Source organism: Embiotoca jacksoni, unplaced genomic scaffold (assembly GCF_022577435.1).
Source record: "Embiotoca jacksoni isolate LCO1_2020_lvr unplaced genomic scaffold, fEmbJac1.0.p SCAF_2, whole genome shotgun sequence".
NCBI lineage: Eukaryota > Metazoa > Chordata > Actinopteri > Embiotocidae > Embiotoca > Embiotoca jacksoni.
In genome coordinates this window covers 2,033,618-2,052,653 of record NW_027185340.1, presented here as the reverse complement: position 1 = coordinate 2,052,653, position 19,036 = coordinate 2,033,618, and the positions used below count along the sequence as shown (strand labels likewise).

The following is a 19,036-nucleotide window of genomic DNA, read 5'->3' as shown; positions in this document are numbered from 1 at the left end:
GACGACAGAGAGAAGAGTGAACTCACTCAGAGTGAAGTGCAACAGACTCAAGAGCAGACTTTGTTTCTCAGCATGTGTTGAAATCGGATCATCCCTCTTTTTTAATCCCAATGTATGTTTGTTTGTATGTTTGTTTGTTTGTTTGTTTGTGTGTGTGTGTGTGTGTGTGTGTGTGTGTGTGTGCGGCAGGACGGGTTCAGCCCTCGCTCTGCTTTATGGGACCTCTGCTACACTGGAGCACCACCACTTCAACCACGCTGTTATGATCCTGCAGAGCGAGGTGCGCTATGTTCTAATCTCTGCTGCAGTGCAGTGACCATATCTGCTGCCACTGCATGTTGTATTTGGGCATTTTGTTTCATTTCAGGTGCTTTCAAACAGCATTTACAACCAAGTTAATCAGCCTTTAACCGCCACACCATGTTTTTAAAGTTTAAGTTGATTACTCTTCCATGTCTTGTATTTAAAAAAAAGATGTTTTACTTACAGAGCTTTTATTTTTATAGTTAAAACGGCCAAAAAGAGAAGAGTATAATTTATCAGTCCACGTGTGTAGTTTTAGGTACACCGAACTAAAGCTAACGCAGCCGTTGAAAATGACTCTACAGTTGAATCAACTTCTCTTCAGCAAAACCTGAACGTGAATTTTCATGAAGGATTTATTCTTGTATTAGAGTGAATTAGTTTTAAACAAGTGCACAAAGGCATTTCTAATAACAGCTGTGCTTTCCCTGTTATGACATGTCAAAATGTCTGCTGTGAAAAAGGTCTTTTCCGCCTGCTGGTGGAACAGTGAGGAAAATTAAAGGAGGGACTAGTTCAACATTTTGGGAAATGCACTGATTAATACACTCTCATGTCTGTCAATATAAAGGTGCAGCCAGCAGTTAGCATCATAGCACACAGGCTGGAAACGGGGAAACAGCTGGCCAGGCGCCGCTCAAAGGTTTAAAGAAAAGTGTGTGAGGATAATGAACTGCACAATTGTCCTGTGTGGGCGTACTGATTTCCTGGTGACTTTTCACGGCCGTGAGTCTCTGCTGCCAACCAGCAGAGACTCCGGCACAAAGACAAGGCTATCTGTTTTCCACTGTTAAGCTGATGGTATGATTCACATTTAACAGAGAGTGATGTTGATCTTCTCATCGAACTGCCACCAAGAAAGCAAAAAAAAGTATTCCTTCAAAGTTGTGACGTGGACCTATTGTACCATGACAGCAGCCTGGCTCCGCCTCCCGACCGCTCACAGCTTTAGTTTTCACTATAATTGTAGTCAGGAAACCCGGTTTGCACTGAGGTTTGTCCATGTGTGCCACTGCTGTCCAGAAATCAACGTGTACGCTGTATCTCTCACTTTACTTTCTCAAATCAATGAAAGGCCACTTTCCCTTAAAAGAAATAAGGGAGTTTGTGCTCACAGTGCTTAAAGGCAAACCATGTGGCGCTTCAGTGTCGACTACATTTGAGCGAGTTAATAAATAGCTTGCGCTGCCCTCAAATCAATGTAATTACAGAGATGATAGATTCGGTGGTAATCGGTTGAGAGAGACATTTTACCAGGTGACTGGGTTTTCATGAAGTTGTAATTGAAGGTGTTTCGAGGGAGCGGGGAGACGAGGCTTAGCAGCCGGTTCCGCTGGCTTCATTATCACGGTGCTGACAACACAGCAAGCTGACAAATGTTTGCTTGGAATATCATAATGGTGCCTGTTGATACTGGGTTGTCTTCAGTTCATTAGCATATAAATGAATAGTGTGGCTAATTCAAGCAGAAGAGAAAGCTCACGATTCAATCCACCAGCCCGCACCAACCATTAATAAAAATGCAAACTTTTAAACGTCACGCGCTTCCTTTGTATCTCTCTATTTCCTCCAGTCATTCTCACTCTCTGTTTTACTCTCCTCCCTCCTTCATCTGCTCCACTTCTGCTGTTACGTAGTTCAATATTTTATGGGCAGCCGTGAGCTGATGAGGGTCGTCGCAGGCGCGTTGGCACTATCAGATTTGGACTTTTCAGTGTTTCAAAGGAAAACAGAGGTTTTAAAGATCGTTGCTAATTTACAAACCAACCTCCAGAGGAGAGAGCCTAAGTGCTGAATGAATATATTATACATGTTGGGGAGACAGAAGCCCGCTTTAATGATGAGGTGAGCTATGTTGCTTACTTATTAAGAGCTGCCGGCTTCCCTCCTCCCCTGAACAGATCCCATCAGTTTTATTATAACAATTCCTTTTACCATTACGGTTTAATTGTACAAAAAGAAGAAGCAACTGTCATTGTGGAAAAAAAGGAAAGTCACTCTTTTGGTTCACACATTCACGGCTCCCTTTTAAAATAGAAACTCATCACTGACAGGTCTAAATGTTCAGCTGTCTTTTTCACATCAGCTGATTTAGCACGGCTCTCTTGTAACTCTGTCCGACTCATGATGGGCAGTTTTAAAGGGATCAAAACTGAAGCTGTGAGCTGCCAACAGTTTGGTCTGAGATTTAGCTGTTTTATGGTCGTAGCACAGTCCCACTGACTCTACTTGTCTGTATTGTGGGAATCTTTGAGGGCATAAAAATTCACGCTCAGTAAATATCATGCTCTGTAGTAAATTTAGATTTTACCATGTTGTGTGTTTCCTGCTATGAAAAGTAAAAATGTCTGCTGTGAAAAAGGCCTACAGATTCAAATGAAAGCTGACTCTGTGATTCAATAAAGGGAAGCAGAAATTACAACTTATTTTTAGGTTTCCTTTTAGAATGGAGTTCACAAAGCTCGATAGAGCGACTGACGGGACATTTTGTTCATTATGTGATTATTCGATTTGTTCTTTGCTCACTGAAAAAAAAACCTGAAACATGGGCAGTAGGTCAGAAATCTGGATCGAGACTATAATTTTGTGTTTATGCACAAAAACCTTCAACAACATTCAACAATGAACATAGTTTCCTTTCTCCTGTTGATATAAATGGTTATTTTTACATCCAGATAATGAGTGTGCGGTAACTATACTTACTTGTTACTCCAAACCTTGTGTTGAAGGCTAACAGTGAACAAGCCAGGCTGATTCTGGACTATTTGAAGCTGATATTTGGGAATAAAAATCAAATAGAATAAAAATATCTTGATAAAAAGATTTTACTGAGTAAAATACACAGACCGAATATTTGAAGGTGAGATAATAATTTTTTTTTAAGAGATTCCACATCATGTCGAACAGACCCATGACCTGTTACATATCTTAAAAATAGGCACGTAACAGGTAGTATTTATGGAACACATGCTAAATTTAATCAATAATTCTTCCAGGAACTGCTGTCCTTTATCACCGGCTCTTTGTGTGCAGTTAGAAAAGTGATGTAAGGTTTTTTTTTTGGTTTTTTTTAATCATGTTATCTCTTTGTGTCCACAGGGTCACAATATCTTCTCCAACCTGTCGTCTACAGAGTACAGCGACCTCATGCAGCTGCTGAAGCAGTCGATTCTGGCCACAGACCTCACTCTTTACTTTGAGTATGTTCTGCTAAACGCTCTGCTTATTAAACTGTTAGTGAGATGTCCACAGAGCACTGACACATTTACAATGAAGCTGCTGAGCCTGAATCATGACACGGTTTACTATCCTGTAGCTTTGCAGGTTTCTTTTAGGTAATACCGCCCCCTTGTGGATTTCTTGTAATTTACACCTGCAGATAGAGTTTTTCTGTTTTCCCTTCAGGAATAGAAACACGTTCTTTGAGCTGGTCAGCAAAGGAGAGTACAACTGGAATGTGAAAGGTCATAGAGACATGTGCAGGTAACGTCCTGTGTCTTGGTCTCCCTGAAAATAGATGAAAACTTATCAAAGTCACTGATATTTACTGACAAAATAAATCTGCTTTCCACTCAGATCCATGATGATGACGGCGTGCGACCTGGGTGCTGTGACTAAACCCTGGGACATCTCACGCAAGGTGACAAATACAGGGTGAACTGTCACGTATACATCAACCATAGTGAAATCTGTGGATGTAGAGCTGAAATGAATAGTTGATGAGAATAATTAGCAACTATTTTGATGTCATTAAAGACATTTTCAAGCAAGGGAGCCAAACATTTCCAACCTACAGCTTCTAAATGGTGAAGATTTGCTGCTTTTTCTTGATTAAGAACATCATCTTGGGCTTTAGGAAATGTTTAAAAGTATTGATTAACTGAGAAAACAATCGGCAGATAATATCTATGAATGTTAGTTGCAGCCCTGACACGAGTCTGGTGTCTTTTCTCAGGTGGCAGAGTTGGTGACGAGTGAGTTCTTCGAGCAGGGCGACAGAGAGAGGCTGGAGCTGAAGCTCACGCCCTCCGTGAGTCAATCAAAACCCGCTCTGCTTTTCTACTTTTTACAGTTTCTCTCCCCTTCTGTGACCTCGAAGATCTGATGATGCTAAAAGTCTCATAGTCTCATAGTGTGAGGAAAGTGTGTGGTCAGCTTGACTGCTCCGCTGCAGGGCAAACTGTGAGCCGAGAAAACAATCATTCTTAAAACCAGCACTCACCCTGCACGAGATGCAGAGCAAATACTGACCTTTCTATTTATTCATCTGAAAACACACAGGCCGTGTTGGTGTATTGGCATTTACTAGCCTTCAAGGTTTTCTCATATAGGTGTAAAAATAACTAATAAATTCAAATGGTCCTCATGAAGATGTTTTACATCCAGACCTTAAAAGCTTCAGCCAGCAGAAGAGCACTGTCTGTTTGATTGAGGAGTTTTTGTAGCTGAGCTGTTACAAGTCCATGAAAAGGGGGAAAACCAACAGCTTTCTGCCTGCAATTAATGGCAGTTGAGTAATCGAGCCAGGCCACATTGCCTTTCCTCTGAAACAACTAATTCAGTAGCCTCAGGTCTGCTGCTTGTGTCAAACCTTTAGCGCAATGTGTGTGGGTGTTGGAAATTAAATATTAACTTCTGAGTCGTAGCCCGGTAACTATCTCTGAAGCACAGCCTCAGTGGAGCCTCTCAAGTTCAGGCTGCAGAAGAAGAAGAGAAAATGGACGTGAAATAAACTCAGTTGACTTGAGAGATGAAAGAGAAGGAAGAGCAGCACTTTAGGGACTGTAGGCCCGACCGGCAGCCTTTGTTTCTCCAGTGTGAGCACACATGTAAATAAACGCTATCTTCTTGTGTTTCAGGCCATCTTTGACAGAAACAGGAAGGATGAGTTGCCGGGTCTTCAGCTGGAGTGGATTGATGGGATTTGTGCGCCACTGTACGAGGTAACACTCGAAGACTCACTGCTCTCCGGCCTTCATTGTCTCGCTCTTATCACACATCCGCCTCATACATCAGTAGACGCTGTCCTTCCTCAGTTATTGTCCCCCCTCCCTACTGACGGCAGCAATGAAACTGTCACCAACAACTATTCGACTTTTCTTTGCAGCCACTGATTTCTCACAGAAAAAAAAAAAAAGGTTTCTTTTTTATTTTTTTTTTAAAGCTGTGGAACAACTTCAAGGTTGCATCCTGTTCTTGTGAGAACAGCAGAGCGAGTGAGCATTTTGTGACTGAGAGAAAGCTCGGAGGTAGTCGAGTGTGTGAATAGAGCTGTGATGTAAGTCGGGTTAAGTCCCCTCAGTAAGACAGTGTACTTTGGGTTTCACTGCACGGTAATGAAATTAGCAAGGCCTGACTCTTGGCTGGATGCTCTTCTTCAGAAAATAGGACCGATTTTATTGGAGGATCCCGGCTGAGCAAATATTAGAATTAGAGTTAAAGCTAGCGGTTATCTTTCAGGGAATTAAAGGAAATCTATACTGTGTCCTTGCTGCTATAGTGATGTGTGTGCGTGTGTTTCCGGATGACATCAACAGACTCACCTGCCCCCCCCCCCCTCTCCCAACCCTCCTCCCCCCCTCCCACTGCCGGCAGCAGCGGCTGTGTGGGAGGACGAAGGAGGCTGACTTACTGAGATCAGGTCTGTTAAGAGATGAGGCATGCTGGAGTTAAATTCATGAAAGTCAGACAGAAGAGAAGTTGTAAAAGGAGTCAAGGATGAGATAAATCATTCATTCTTACAGCACTGCCTGATTTTCTCTTGTTTTTGTGCTGTTAAACTACGCAGCAAGAATTCTCTCCGTTTTCCTGTCATGGACCACATTCAGTCATCAGGAGGAGAAAACCAACCACAGATCTCCTGAATTATCCAACGATCAGTGTCAAAAGTTAGAGCAGACTAATCTGCGGCGGGCTCCGGTCTCACCATTGTTGCTGTCTGTGTAGTGGAAGATAAAAAAGCATCAAAGCGGTGTGTGTTGTCTGCGTGGGGGGTTTGTCTCCACACTGCCTCGTGTAAAAGGCTGATGTTTGGAGAATGCAGATATGGAGCTCACGATCACGCTGCTGCCAATTAAACTTGCGAGGGGGAGAACAGAGGAAGTTCAGAGGCGGCAGGTTTTTTTTCTTTTTTTTTTGTCCGTGGGCGGAAGAGATCTCGTTCTTGATCTCGCTGATCTCCTTCTCCTGGTGGTGGCTCGCTTACTTTGTGGAATATTAATCCCCCATTATATAACCTTCCATCTTTACACCCCACCATATGACAGTCTCGCTCTTCCTCCTCCGAGTCCACCTCGGTGGAATAATGACGCCCGTGACGATGTCCCACAGAGGGTGTGTACTGCAGAGAAAGAGGGAAATTGTCCTCCACTGGAAAACCCACAGACAATTAACCAGTTTGGCCTCTGATTGATATGCTATGTATACAGAATATAACCAAGCAAGAGCCTCACTCACACAAGTGTTGGCCAAGATAGTAGCACTACATTAAACCTCAGGTTTATAATAGAGATACAATTAAATATATTTTATATATATATATATATATATATATATATATATATATACACCATTACTACTGTAAAATAAACTAAATAGAATCCTTTGTGAATGACTGTTCTAAGATAAAGAAGTATGAAGTGAAACGTCCAAAAACAAACAATAATAACAGCAATGATTACACTAAACTGCCACAACAAATGTCGTAGAAAAGTCAGATCCTTGAAGGCCAATTTGATGTTTTTAAATTGCTCCTTTTGTCCGACAAACAGTCTAAAAATATGAACATACAATCGCATTACACAAATTAAAGAAAAGGGACATACCATTCCAGAAGATGAAACCATATATAGACATGTATATATATATATATTTATATGACATTATGGTACAATAAAGCAAACACATAAAACACAGACATGTTAAAAAAAAAAAAAAAGAAATAAAATAGGAGCAGTCAGAGCAGTCTGACTGCAGATGGAAATCACAAGTAGCTAAATTTGGCACAGAGCATCTCTTCTCTTTGTGATTAATGTTTTCTGTACATGGTCCCAACTAGAAATAAACGTAAACTAAACTAAAGAAATGAACATCGACTTGTCCTCAAATCACGGAAATGGAAATTCATGTCGGGCTCTAATGTTACTCGGCATCACAGGTGGACCGCTTCAACATTAGCAGCACACACCGAATACAATATGAACAGTTATTCTTCTTCTTTATGAAGAGTGGGCAGACAGAAAAAACAAAATAGTCCTGATGTCTGAACTTGGCCACATTATAGAGCTGTTTTCTAGTCAGACGCCTACACAGGCGTTTTAATTGTTCTTATGATTTAGCGAAGGCACCCTCTGAATATAAATGCATCTCAAATTGCACAGCTGAGTTTAAAGCCGAGTTAATTTGCAGGTGCGATTAGTTGTGTTTTCCCCAACTGGTACAAAAGATTTGATTTCCCTTTCAAACACATAATACACAACCCTCAGTGAAGTTGTACAGCACTTGCATACATATCTATTGAACTCATACAGATCCTTAAAAATACTAAAGTTTGCTTTTGTTTCCTGAATCAGACACATTCCCACATGTTATATTTCCATATCAAACAGGGTTAATGAGAAGAAAAGGTAATTACACAGATTTCCTGGAAATCCAGCAGACAATGAGAGGAACAGAAGGAACAAAGTGCTGCCGTCTGTCAGCTCATTTATTAACCGGTGGGTGACGGGTTTGACTTACAGTGCAACACAGAAAAATGACAAAGGCAACTAATCTCAGTCATACATGTGCTGCTAATCTTTAAAGACCAGCTATTTAATGGACTGCAGCTCTCAACCGGCTGCATGTTGTTGTTATTGTAGTCAGGGGTTCCCTCCATATTGTTTCATTTGTTTTGCCCATATAATACATTTGATGAATTAGGTGGCGTTTTATTTTAGCCCCAGTCTCAGCCGCTCATGTATTACTGTCACATTCCAGTCACAGAAGTAAGCATTTGAATTTCAGAAAAATAAGTAGCCGGCAACGGATCATTTTAAATCCTTAAAGACTCGTTTAATGCTCGAGATGAAAATATATTCAGTTTGTAGTGCAAAGAAAAAGATTTTTAACCCACATCTGAAATAGCAACTAATCCAGGTGTCCAGAAACAAGATATGTTCTTTCTTTTTGTGAAATACGAGCAAAAAAATATTCATTCTGTTGAATATTTTTGCCTCTCATCTGCCAACCAAGTCGATGTGGATTGCTGTAACCAACCACGGCAAGGTGTCGTCAGACAAAGACCAAGAGATTTAAAAAGAGTCGTTCAGGAACCAGAATCTAAAGACTCTGAAGCTACTCAGCCCTGTTGATAGCTCTGGCATCCTTCAGCATGGAGTTGACCTACTTTAACCCAATAACCCCAAACATTTACATAAACATTTACATTAACATGTAATTGTTTCTAAACCTAATTTTTTTTAAATTTTTTTTTTTTACTGTAAACACATGTAGTGTAACTGTGTACTCTAATCTGTCTCCCTCTTCCTCTTCCTCTCTCCAGACTCTGGTCAAGTTGAATCCTAAACTTCAGCCGATGCTTGACATGATCAAAGCCAACAGGGCCAAATGGGAAGAACTGAACAAGAAGAGACAACGCGGCCAGAGTGTGTCTGCGCCCGCGAGCCCCTGCAGCGGCGACAGCGCAGAAACCGGCGGCTGCACGGTGGCCAAAACCGGCGGCTGCACGGTGGCCAAAACCGGCGGCTGCACGGTGGCCAAAACCGGCAGCGCACCGTGCTGCAGCGGGGACGCCGACGGCACACCGTCGAAAGCTGCCAGCTAGCTCCTGCTGCAGAGCGTCCCAGCTGATCTCTTCGGCTTATTTCCTCCTAAATGCAGCCTGCAACAGAGGCCAACGCAGCGCATGCAGAGGTTCTTGGGCTCTGCTCCTCTTCGCTTTTGCTACTAGAGATGAGCTTTAGACTTGAGTCTGGCGCTGCCCTGCAGGTTTTTCTCTGCTCACTTCAGTTTCCCTGTGCTGGAGGCTGACAGGAGTTGTTTGGCGAGCTTGTCGGAGCAGCTACAAATCAGCTGATGACGTCGAGTCAGAAAGGAAACACAAACCAGTCAACTTGTGAGCAAACACGAACTGTTTCTGGGCATTGCACAGATTTTTGGCACAAGGCATGGAGGATATTGGAGAAGACTGTTGGTTTGTTTTGCTCTCGGTGTGTCCGGGTTAACTCAGATATCTTTTGTAAATCTGTAAATAGGCTATTGAGTTATTTACAAGTGCTGTTTAAAAAAAAAAAAAAACAACAACAACAACAACAACAACAACCCTGTAAGGATTGAGTTGTAATGTGGCCGTAGAGTTTAAAGGGGTGCAGGAACAGCAGGACCTGTGGCAGTGCTTGCGATGCAAATTGAATTCTCCGCTCCCTCCCTTCCTGTGCCTTGTTTTAAGATCCTTCTGAAAAATGCATGGCCTCCTCGCTGAGGTTCTTCCATAGTATGGAAGTCCACGTTGAACCATGCTGTATTTTCGCCATCATTTTTAAAAAACCAATGACTACAGTTATGTCCTGACCCCATGCTAGCCACAAAACATTATTTACACGTGGAAATATATTTTGCCCAATTTTATAAATGCAGGGTCTCACTTGTCACACAAATACACACAACGTGCCTTGATGAAGTTGTTCTGAAATGACATTAATTTCTGCAAAAAAAAAAAAAAAAAAAGTCCTCTCATTTACTGATTTAACACGGACAGCTGCAACTTAAAACTAAACGATGTACATTAAAGGAGCGGTCTGTAGGATTTCTGTGGCATCCGGAGGTGAGGTTGCAGATTGCGACCCTCCTCTTCCCTCCTGGAGGCCTTCAGGTCACGTAGATACGTGAAAGGCCCTCTGCAGAGCCAGGGTTTGGTTTGTCCCTCCTGGGCTGCTGTAGAAACACGGCGGTGCAACGTGGAGGGTCCCGGCTCCGGTTCATGCGAGAGATGAAATCTCTGCTGTGATTGGCCTAAACCGGAACCGGCCGTCCGCTCCGTAAAGACACGAAGGGCTCGTTCTCACTCGAGGGATCTGAAGTTTCAGGGGATTATAAACTCGTGAAAGCATAATTATGAATATTATATACGATTGCTGCTCATAAATCCTACACACTGGTCCTTTAATATCAAAACCAACGGTTTGACATTTTAAGAGCTCCACTTTCTCGCTTACGGCAGAAGAGATTGACAAGAAGATCCATTATGAACCACTCTCATGATTATCTGTTGAACAGCAGCAGGTTGGCTTAGCTTCGTACGAGGACTATGAACCAGAGGAGGAAGTTGGTCCGGGTCTGTCCAAAAGTCACAAAAACAGCCGACCAGCAGAAACGCCGCGTAAAAGTGACGTTGTGCCCTTTTATAGGGGTTCGTGTGCTCGGCTGTTTCTTGGCCGGAACCAGGACTTTCCTTCGGTCCTCTGGTTGCGCGGACCGGTCAGAGCCAACTAGAAGAAGTCCTGAACCAACACAAAACCAGAAAACAAATCACTTTCACACCTCAGTTCTTGTACGGACTAAAAGAAATGATGTCTGACGTCAGAGTCAAGCTTGCTGTTTCCTACTGTTACCAGTCTTTATGCTAAGCTAAGCTAACCATCAGCTGACTTTAACTGCAGCAGAGCGACAGATACGAGCGATATACTCTCGTCTAACTTTCCATCAGAAAACCGATTAAGTGTTTTTTCTGAAACGTCAGACTTTTGTTTTTCTTCTAATTCTTGGCCTTTTTTTTTTTTTTTTTTTTTTTTTTCTCAAAGCTCACAAAATGCTACAAACAGCTTTTAAAATCTCCAGAAGACTGAGACACTGAAACTCGTAGTACTGAAGTGCCCACGTAGTCACAAACATTTGATTTTGATAGTATTATTCTAATTATTATGAGTATAATTTTGGGGGTAGGGGTTTACCTTATGGAGCTTTATGTTGTAGCTTTGTTAATTGAAGTTTAAAACGTGACTGTGCACATTGTGTGGCATGGATCTGTGTGCTCTACTGTATTTTAGTTCAAGAGCTCAATTGAAATCAACCAGAGAAGAATTTTTTGGACTTGCATGTTTTATGCAGTATTAAATTCAACCACTTGCTAAGGATGTAGCAAACACGTGAGCCAACAAATACCTCGTATTTTCATCAGTAAACACTTTCTCTCATCAGAAATGCATGACTTCAATTCTATTGCATCATGTTACGTGATTTACGTATGAATATTGCGGTTCTATTTTTCTATTAGGTCTCCAGACATAGCCGACTTCTACTAGTCTTTTTTTGCAATGTAACGTGCTTCTTGTGTTTCTTCTTTCCTCTCTCGGTTCGGACTCTGGATTTAGTCACGGCAGGCTAAACTGAAAGAAACCTAAAGGCATGAAAAGGCAAATGTGCAATGTTTCTGTTGAGAGTTTAAATAAAAATATGCTGCTACGAGTGCTCTGGTTTACTCTGACCGTGGTGATCCAGCTTTCCTACAAAATATTGCACTTTATTTGAATGTATATTTTAAGTCTGCTACCGTAAAGGGTGAAATATTGTTCCACTACATTTATTTTACATCTTTAAAAGGTGATAAATTGCTATAAACTACCCAAAACCATATAGTATAAAACTGTACATTATGAACCTTTACTTTTAACACTTTAAGCAGATTTGTTTTATGCACATATTAAAATGATTTTACTTGGGTGACAATCAATTGTATTTTAAAATGTCATTAGTCCTTTTACCTAAAGATCTGAGTCCTTCCTCCTCCACTGCCTTTGCCTCCTAGTTTACAATTCTCCCAGTGCAGTGCTGCCCTCTTGTGGACAAACGTGTCTTTACAGACAAATTATAACAATGAAATACTGCAGATATAAGCACATTTCAATGATATATTTGAAATCATGAAAAAGGGAAAATTGCACAATACATTAAATGAGGTTGGAAAAGCTAGTATATATATATATATATAAAAGGAGACAGGAAATGGATGGAAATATATAAACCTGATCAATATAAGACAAATCTGAGTCATTAATCAGAAATAATGTTTTCATTTTAAAGCCCTCCTGTCTTATCTAAACCTGACGTATCCATTCACACAATCCTTCGTATTAAACTACATTTTTTCTCCGTTCAAGGCTGAGCTCCACTGCCGTTGATAGGTGGTGGTGACGTCAGCCAGCAGTGTGTGGGTGGCTGTGTGGGTGAAGATGACGCCCAAATGAGCCTGTGTGTAGAAAAAAAGAAAAGAAAAAAGAAGCCTGACAGGAAGCAAGAGACAGGCTGTTAAACTTCGCTGTGCAGGATTACCTTGAGCTCTGTATGGTGCAGGTGGAGGCAGAGCAAACACCATCCTGCTCCCAGGCTCTCGCTGACCTTCCTCGCTCTGTCTGACAGTATAATTAAAGACTACGAGTGAAGAGCCGAATTGGATATGATGTACGAGAAGGAGAAAAATCCACAACTGGGATGTTTTAGTTCCAATTTATTGCACAAACAGCATTGACGAAATGTACTTGGATGTTACTGTGTTGTTAAGAGAAGTGGAAAATTGACAAGAAAAGGTACAGACATGACCTTCAAAAGCTCTCGACACATGAGGTAAAATGTCAGATGACGGGTCCCGAACGAGTCCTTTTATATGGAAGGGGAATATTTTGACTGGAAAAGGACACAATGGTCCTGGAAAATGTTAATCATAGATCAGGAGAAAAAAACCAAAAACAAGCCAAGATTCTTCAGTCAACAACTGTCTGATAGATCAACCTCGTGTCAAAATGAGCAGCTGAACGTTGAGATGCAGGATAATATCGGCACGTCTTCGGTCCCGCACGATAAAGGCCTTAAAATGAAATATCGGCACCGGCCTGAAAGGATCCTTTCTACCGATATGAAAAGGACGTATTAAGTAAGTATTAAGTATTTAATGATGCCTGACTACATGCTCGATGCCATGTCTTTGTGGAGGTTTGTCCAACATGGATGTAAAGCTGCCGTCTGCAGTGGTTGGTCAGTGTCGGCCATGCAAGGAGGAGCCACATCGCATTCCTTAAACATCGCAGATTTAACTGCCCCTTTTAGGAGCATTGATCCTGATCATTACGACAAATTAGTGAAAAACAAAGAGAGAGTGCGTTTATCACAATCGACAATCGGCAAAACAGCTGGAAAATATCAGAATATCGGCAAAGAATCCAATATCGTGCATCCCTCGCTAAATGGTACAAGTCTGGTATCAAACTGTAGGATATTACAGTATCTGTCCAAAAAACATTTCCACAAAGTGACACACAAAACTATGAAACCGTTTGAGGAGATGAACAATTCTGGGGAAACGATCATAAAATAATACTGCAGGAAAGAAAAAAAAAAAAAAGGGTCTTTAACAAGATGCAACCGTGTTGAGTTGGAAAGTTTTAGCACATGTAACAGTCACAAATATCTACATTTTAGAGTTCTCAAGATGGTTATCTTTGCATATGCTAATTAAAAAATAGTGTAGCTGTGCATGAGGTTACTAAAAATGTGTATGAACATGGTGGATATGATACCAAACACATGTTTACAGTGTGTTTGCATGATCTGATGAGTTGAGTCTTTGGTACAACATGAGCACCGGGATCCAGAGGCCTTAAATTGCAAATGTGGAAACAGGCATGATGATCGAAATGGCTTCTTTTCTTTCTTTTTTTTTTAAACTCCACTTTGCTTTCTGAGTAACAAACCATGCAAGGTAAACGTTTTCAGTACAAAAACTAAGCACACATGGAAACTCTCTCTCAGTATTCATACTGTACTTCTAAGGGTCGTTGTAAAATTTGTTGGGAGTAGAACGGGGGTTTAGCTGATTAAGTTTATCACACACAAACACTCTTTCAGTCCAGAAACAAGTCTCTTATGGCAATAGGTCAGTACAACAGAAGGCAGGAGGGCATGAAAAGACAAACAGGAGACACTGAAAACCATCATGTCCAAGTCTGTTATGCTTCACAAAGGGACTCACTGTACAGAAAGTGTGTCGTAGGAGACGGGAAGGCAGACAAAAGCTTTAGAAAGGCACAGAGCTTTAGAAAGCGCATTCATCGAGAACTCACCACTAAAGAAGTGCCCCACACACACACACACATACACACACACACACAAACAAATTGTTGGCAAGGATGTTTAGGAAGCGGTTAGACAAAAGCAAACATGACAAAAATCAAGGTTTTGTCGCATCACGTCAAGGTGCGTCGCGGCCGTAGCGTAAGAGGCCGAAGCCACGACGGCAGAAGTGAGCTTCAACATGGGTGACGATATGATTGTTACAGCAGATTAAGTGCAAGGTAATGTAAAAGAAAAAAAAATCGGGGTGAATCGTTAAATGGCACCGTATGACATTTTTGATGGAGAAGACATGATCTCTGTCCATTTTAAATTCACATTTAGTTTCTATTAATCCAAAATGCACAAGATGCTTTTAGAAAAAGGTGAGATGGAGATGAACAGGAGCGGGAAATTAGAGGAGGTTCCTGTTGCCGAAGATGTTATTCGGGTCCACGTAGTCCTTGACAGACTTGAGCATCCCCATGCCGACATTGGAGACGGTCTCTCTCATCCACTCCTTGCGAAGTTTCCCCACTGAATGACAGAGGAGACAAATAAATAAATAAACCAAGGAAGACGACCGAGGGGGAGAAATAGAGGAATCGGCACGGCTGATTGCTCAGCAGGCTGCTGGGAGCCAATCAATCTTGTGAGAGTGAGTGAATAAACAGAGGGTGATAAATGCTTTTATTCAGAGAGGAGAAATGTTTTGCATGGCATGATTTATGGAGCTCAGCAGACTATCAAACTCATTAGGCTCTGTGTGTTCCCAGAGGAGGGGCCGGCTGGCGGCTGTAGCGGGCCGTCCCCAGCTCCCTCACTCTTTGAGCCACCGCTCCCCTCAGATTCCCTCCCTCCAGAGTCACCGGGCGTTTTGTCTGTGTGTTTCTGTCTCATTGTGCACACGACCTGCGAGGCTGTCGCGCCCCGACACCGGCCCGATCACCATCAGGGTGCCGAAGCCAACCGTGGAGCGCCACACAATGCTCCTCCGTCAGAAGGGCTCTGGCTTCCAGCCGCTCCTCGCCGTCCCTCCTCCCCTTCTTCTCCAAACCACAACCTGAGGAGCGAGAGCGGCTTCGGCATGAAGCCTAGTGAGGGTGGCCATTACTTCACCAGCTGTCCAGTCCGACATCCTCCACAGCGTCTGGACCCGACAGGTTCTTATCGGAGAGTCTGGAGCCAGCGAGAGGTCTGGTGACTGCGGAGGACTGTGAAACCTCACTCTTGTTCAAGAAGTTCAAATTAAAAACAAACTTTTACTTTCACCGAGCTAATAAAGCTGAATATATATATATTTTTAATTTTTTAATTTTAAAGTCGCGTTTTAAACTACTTTTTGTAAAAATCAGGCACATTCTGTTCAAGACATTCAGCTGGTGAGCTTTGACATTTCAGACTTTTTAAACTCTATTTAAATCAGCAGACCAAACTTATAGATGTATTGATATATAGATGCTGAAGATTTAAAGGCAAGATTTTGTAAATTATTATTATTTGTTGCCTTTATTTGATAGTTGAGAAAGTAGAGACCGACAAAAAAGAGGAAAGACGGTGGAGCTGCTGGAGGCTGACGTACAACAAAAACCACAAGTAGCAATGCTGCTGAGAAATTGCTGAGGGGCCCCAAGACCCCCCAAAGTCCCAGACCTACTGTGTGATAGCTGCTGTTGTTGTTGTTGTTTTTAAGTTAATAAATATTTTGGATGGAATTAAAACCGCTGAAGTCGTGTAATAAAATCAGTACAAGCGAGGTCCATCTGAAAGCTCAATCCTGCCATTCCCAGTAGAGGATAATTAATTGATCAGCAGAAAATAATAATTAACCAGAAATTCTCCAGTGCTGGAGGTGAAGTTTTGCTGCTTTTTTTCTTTCTAATTGAAGATCTTTTGGTTTCAGCTCTGAGAGACTGATGAACATGTGATACAAAACAGGATTATAAAACCAACAGCACCTACTGCACACTCTGCAGAGAAAATCAGTTTAAACAAAACAAATTATTATCAGAAGATTTAAAGTGACGGAAAAAAACAAAACAAACAATCAACACAAAATAAAATGACAGACATAAAAGTCTGTCTTTAGTAACAGTGCAGAAAGCAACTTAAAAAGAGTCACTGACCAGAGCTCGGTAAATATGAACTTCTGGAGGTCGTGTCACTTTAAGAGGAACACTCGATATGTCTGAAGTGAAAAAGATAGATTTGAGAAGCGAGCAGCTCAGAACAGATGCTGCTGGCTGTGTGAACCAACAACGTAATCACCACAGATTAGATATAGAGGCCTGAAAATAGGAAGGTGCATGATGGGAGTGTTCACACGCCTTCCTATCCCTCTCCACATGCTTCTCTCTGCATCGGTAGCAGGCAGCCCCCCGTGTTAACGGGGCGTGTGGAGCGAAGGGGCCACCCCGACGCCTCACAGCGCCACCTTATCACAGTCCAGCCAGGAAACCCCAGATGGGGATCAGCCATGAGGCTAGTGAGGCCCATCTCCTGACAAAACAGGGCAGACAGCAGGGTCACCAGGGACCCTGATACCACACAAACCTCCAGATGGTGACATAGCGACCAATCAGCTGCTACCCAATAACTAAGAAAGTATCGTGCTCTCTTCCACCTCCTCCTCCCCGCTCCTTCCCCCTTGTTCCACCTCCATCCCTCCCTCCTCTCAGGAAAGGGAGAGAAAACAGAAGGTGCTGGGACTGCATCATTGCCTCCATCACTGTGATAATTTACACATCTATCTTGTCATATTGTCTCTCTTTTGCTTGCTATTGCAATCAATCTCACCAGGCTTGGTCTGTGCAGCTGAGACATGCAAAGAAGTACAGGTAGCCATTTCAGAAATTACTTTTTTTTTTTTCTTTCTTTTTTTTTTACGAATGATATTTCTCTTGTGTGGAAAAGCCTGGGGAAGTTCAGGACGAATGACACAAGGGGAACTTCACTAAATCAGGTCATTTGTTGTATCTCCTGAACGCGCTGACCTGCGTGGAGGTGCAGTTGGCAGAGCGAGTGAGATTGAAGCTCTGCGGAGCCCCAAGGTGAGGTGACGATGCCGGGCACCCTGGGGTGGCCTCATACCGGGGAGAAGGCAAAAGCCGGGCTGAGCTTCAACCCCTCGACACGCTGCTCTCACTCTCCCTGGGTGTCTCTGACAAATGGGGGTCAGGACGTGACAGACAGAGGAAGGTAGCGGCCCTGCGCTCCTCTGATACGGCTGAGGCCGAGTATTGGTTGGGAAGTTGCGGTGCAGGGTTGATAGATGGACGACTCTCCGAGTGATGGATGTTCAACAACTCTTCACCGCTGCGACTCTGGTGACCTACTTAACGAGGACATTTCTCCCAGTGTTCGGGCTTTCAGAACCAGCCAATAATCACACATAAAGCATTGTTTTACAATAAGTGGGATTAATCCGACTCCTCTCCGAGGTTGAAATTGTACTTTTTGTCGTGGACAGCAGTCAACACACCGTGGTGTTAGCTGAGTATTATGTCCTGCAGAGAAAAGGGCAGCGCGCTCCACACGCCCAGATCCCCTTCCTCCGCCCATGCAGCTCCACGATGACCTGCTGTAAATACGAGGCCACAAAAATGTATATTTCCTCCGGTGCCCTCCCACCTCACCATCCTTGACTACATCTGTTTTGTTTGATACACAAAACCCAGTGAAACTACCTCCATTTGTCAAGCGCTGATTGTGGGCAGACAAACTGGCCTGTCTGCGCCCAGATAGCGAGGCCCACTGTTATTAATCACAATTACAGAGTGGGCCTCGCACGCAGGAGCTGCATCAATATCCCCTCCTCTCCCCCCTGTCACCTCCCCGTGCTGCTTGGGGTGGCCGGGCCACCGTTTGGAGGTCAGTATACAGCTAGCGATAACGGTGGCATCATTTACCCCGGCCCGCTGCCTCCTTTTTATTAGCAATCTTTTAATTTTGAACCCGTCCCCGCCTTCAGGAGAAATTGTGATTTAATATCGCAGCTGATTCACTGCATACTGTTTTTGACAGGTGTGATGAATAGCCTGAAGTGATGTATGAAAACAGCGAGGCGGATGGCAATATAGATAAGGCAGCCATTTCGGTTAGCCCCGATGGGGCCCAGAGAGTTGTTTCGCCGCCCTCCCCTGCTCACGTTTCATTTGGTCACTGCTGAAATGAACAAATAGCCGAGTCGGAGTCATTCATCTGAGCTGCAGGAACAGATTTTGGACACTTGAAGGAAGCTATGAAAGATCTCAGACCAAATGCACATTTTTGACACGACTGGCCGCCTGCTCGCCGGCACGGAAGAGCACGCTGGGAACGCGCAGCGTTTTCTCGGTGCTATTCAGGGCACCCTGTTTTCATGAATTATAATTTTAGTGAAATGTGCAAAAATGCCGTCATTCAAGTCAGAGTGATTCTTGAGATTCGTGTGCACCTGCTTTCTGCGGTTTGAGAGGACGGACTCAATATTTTAGTTTAAAAAAACCTCCGTTTTTAGTACCTCCATGGTGATGTGACAAGCTCCCTCCGTTGGCGAGGATCTCTTCTCTGGCTGCATGCTGGAAAAAAACAAAACATTGACTCTGTGGGTGTTGGAGATTCAACATATCATTACATTAAATTATGATCTATG

At 42.8% G+C, this 19,036-nt stretch overlaps 2 protein-coding genes across 3 annotated transcripts in view; one reads left to right on the top strand and one right to left on the bottom strand.

Moving 5' to 3' along the window:
- Positions 1 to 11,070, top strand: part of pde11a (phosphodiesterase 11a) — a 35,744-nt gene extending 24,674 nt beyond the window's left edge. Inside the window, exons 14-20 of the mRNA XM_069153860.1 lie at positions 190 to 280; positions 3,403 to 3,503; positions 3,709 to 3,786; positions 3,880 to 3,943; positions 4,259 to 4,333; positions 5,163 to 5,246; positions 8,846 to 11,070. Of these exons, the coding sequence (XP_069009961.1) occupies positions 190 to 280; positions 3,403 to 3,503; positions 3,709 to 3,786; positions 3,880 to 3,943; positions 4,259 to 4,333; positions 5,163 to 5,246; positions 8,846 to 9,127 (775 nt within the window). The 3' untranslated portion in view covers positions 9,128 to 11,070. The remainder of the gene's footprint in view (positions 1 to 189; positions 281 to 3,402; positions 3,504 to 3,708; positions 3,787 to 3,879; positions 3,944 to 4,258; positions 4,334 to 5,162; positions 5,247 to 8,845) is intronic.
- Positions 11,071 to 12,788: 1,718 nt separating this feature from the next.
- The window catches only part of agps (alkylglycerone phosphate synthase), a 28,043-nt gene continuing 21,795 nt past the window's right edge, over positions 12,789 to 19,036 (bottom strand). For both annotated transcript variants that reach the window (XM_069153856.1, XM_069153857.1), the window contains exons 19-20: positions 18,905 to 18,962; positions 12,789 to 14,940 (exon numbers count right to left, since the gene is read on the bottom strand). In XM_069153856.1, coding sequence (XP_069009957.1) covers positions 14,819 to 14,940; positions 18,905 to 18,962 — 180 coding nt within the window. In that variant the 3' untranslated portion in view covers positions 12,789 to 14,818. The remainder of the gene's footprint in view (positions 14,941 to 18,904; positions 18,963 to 19,036) is intronic.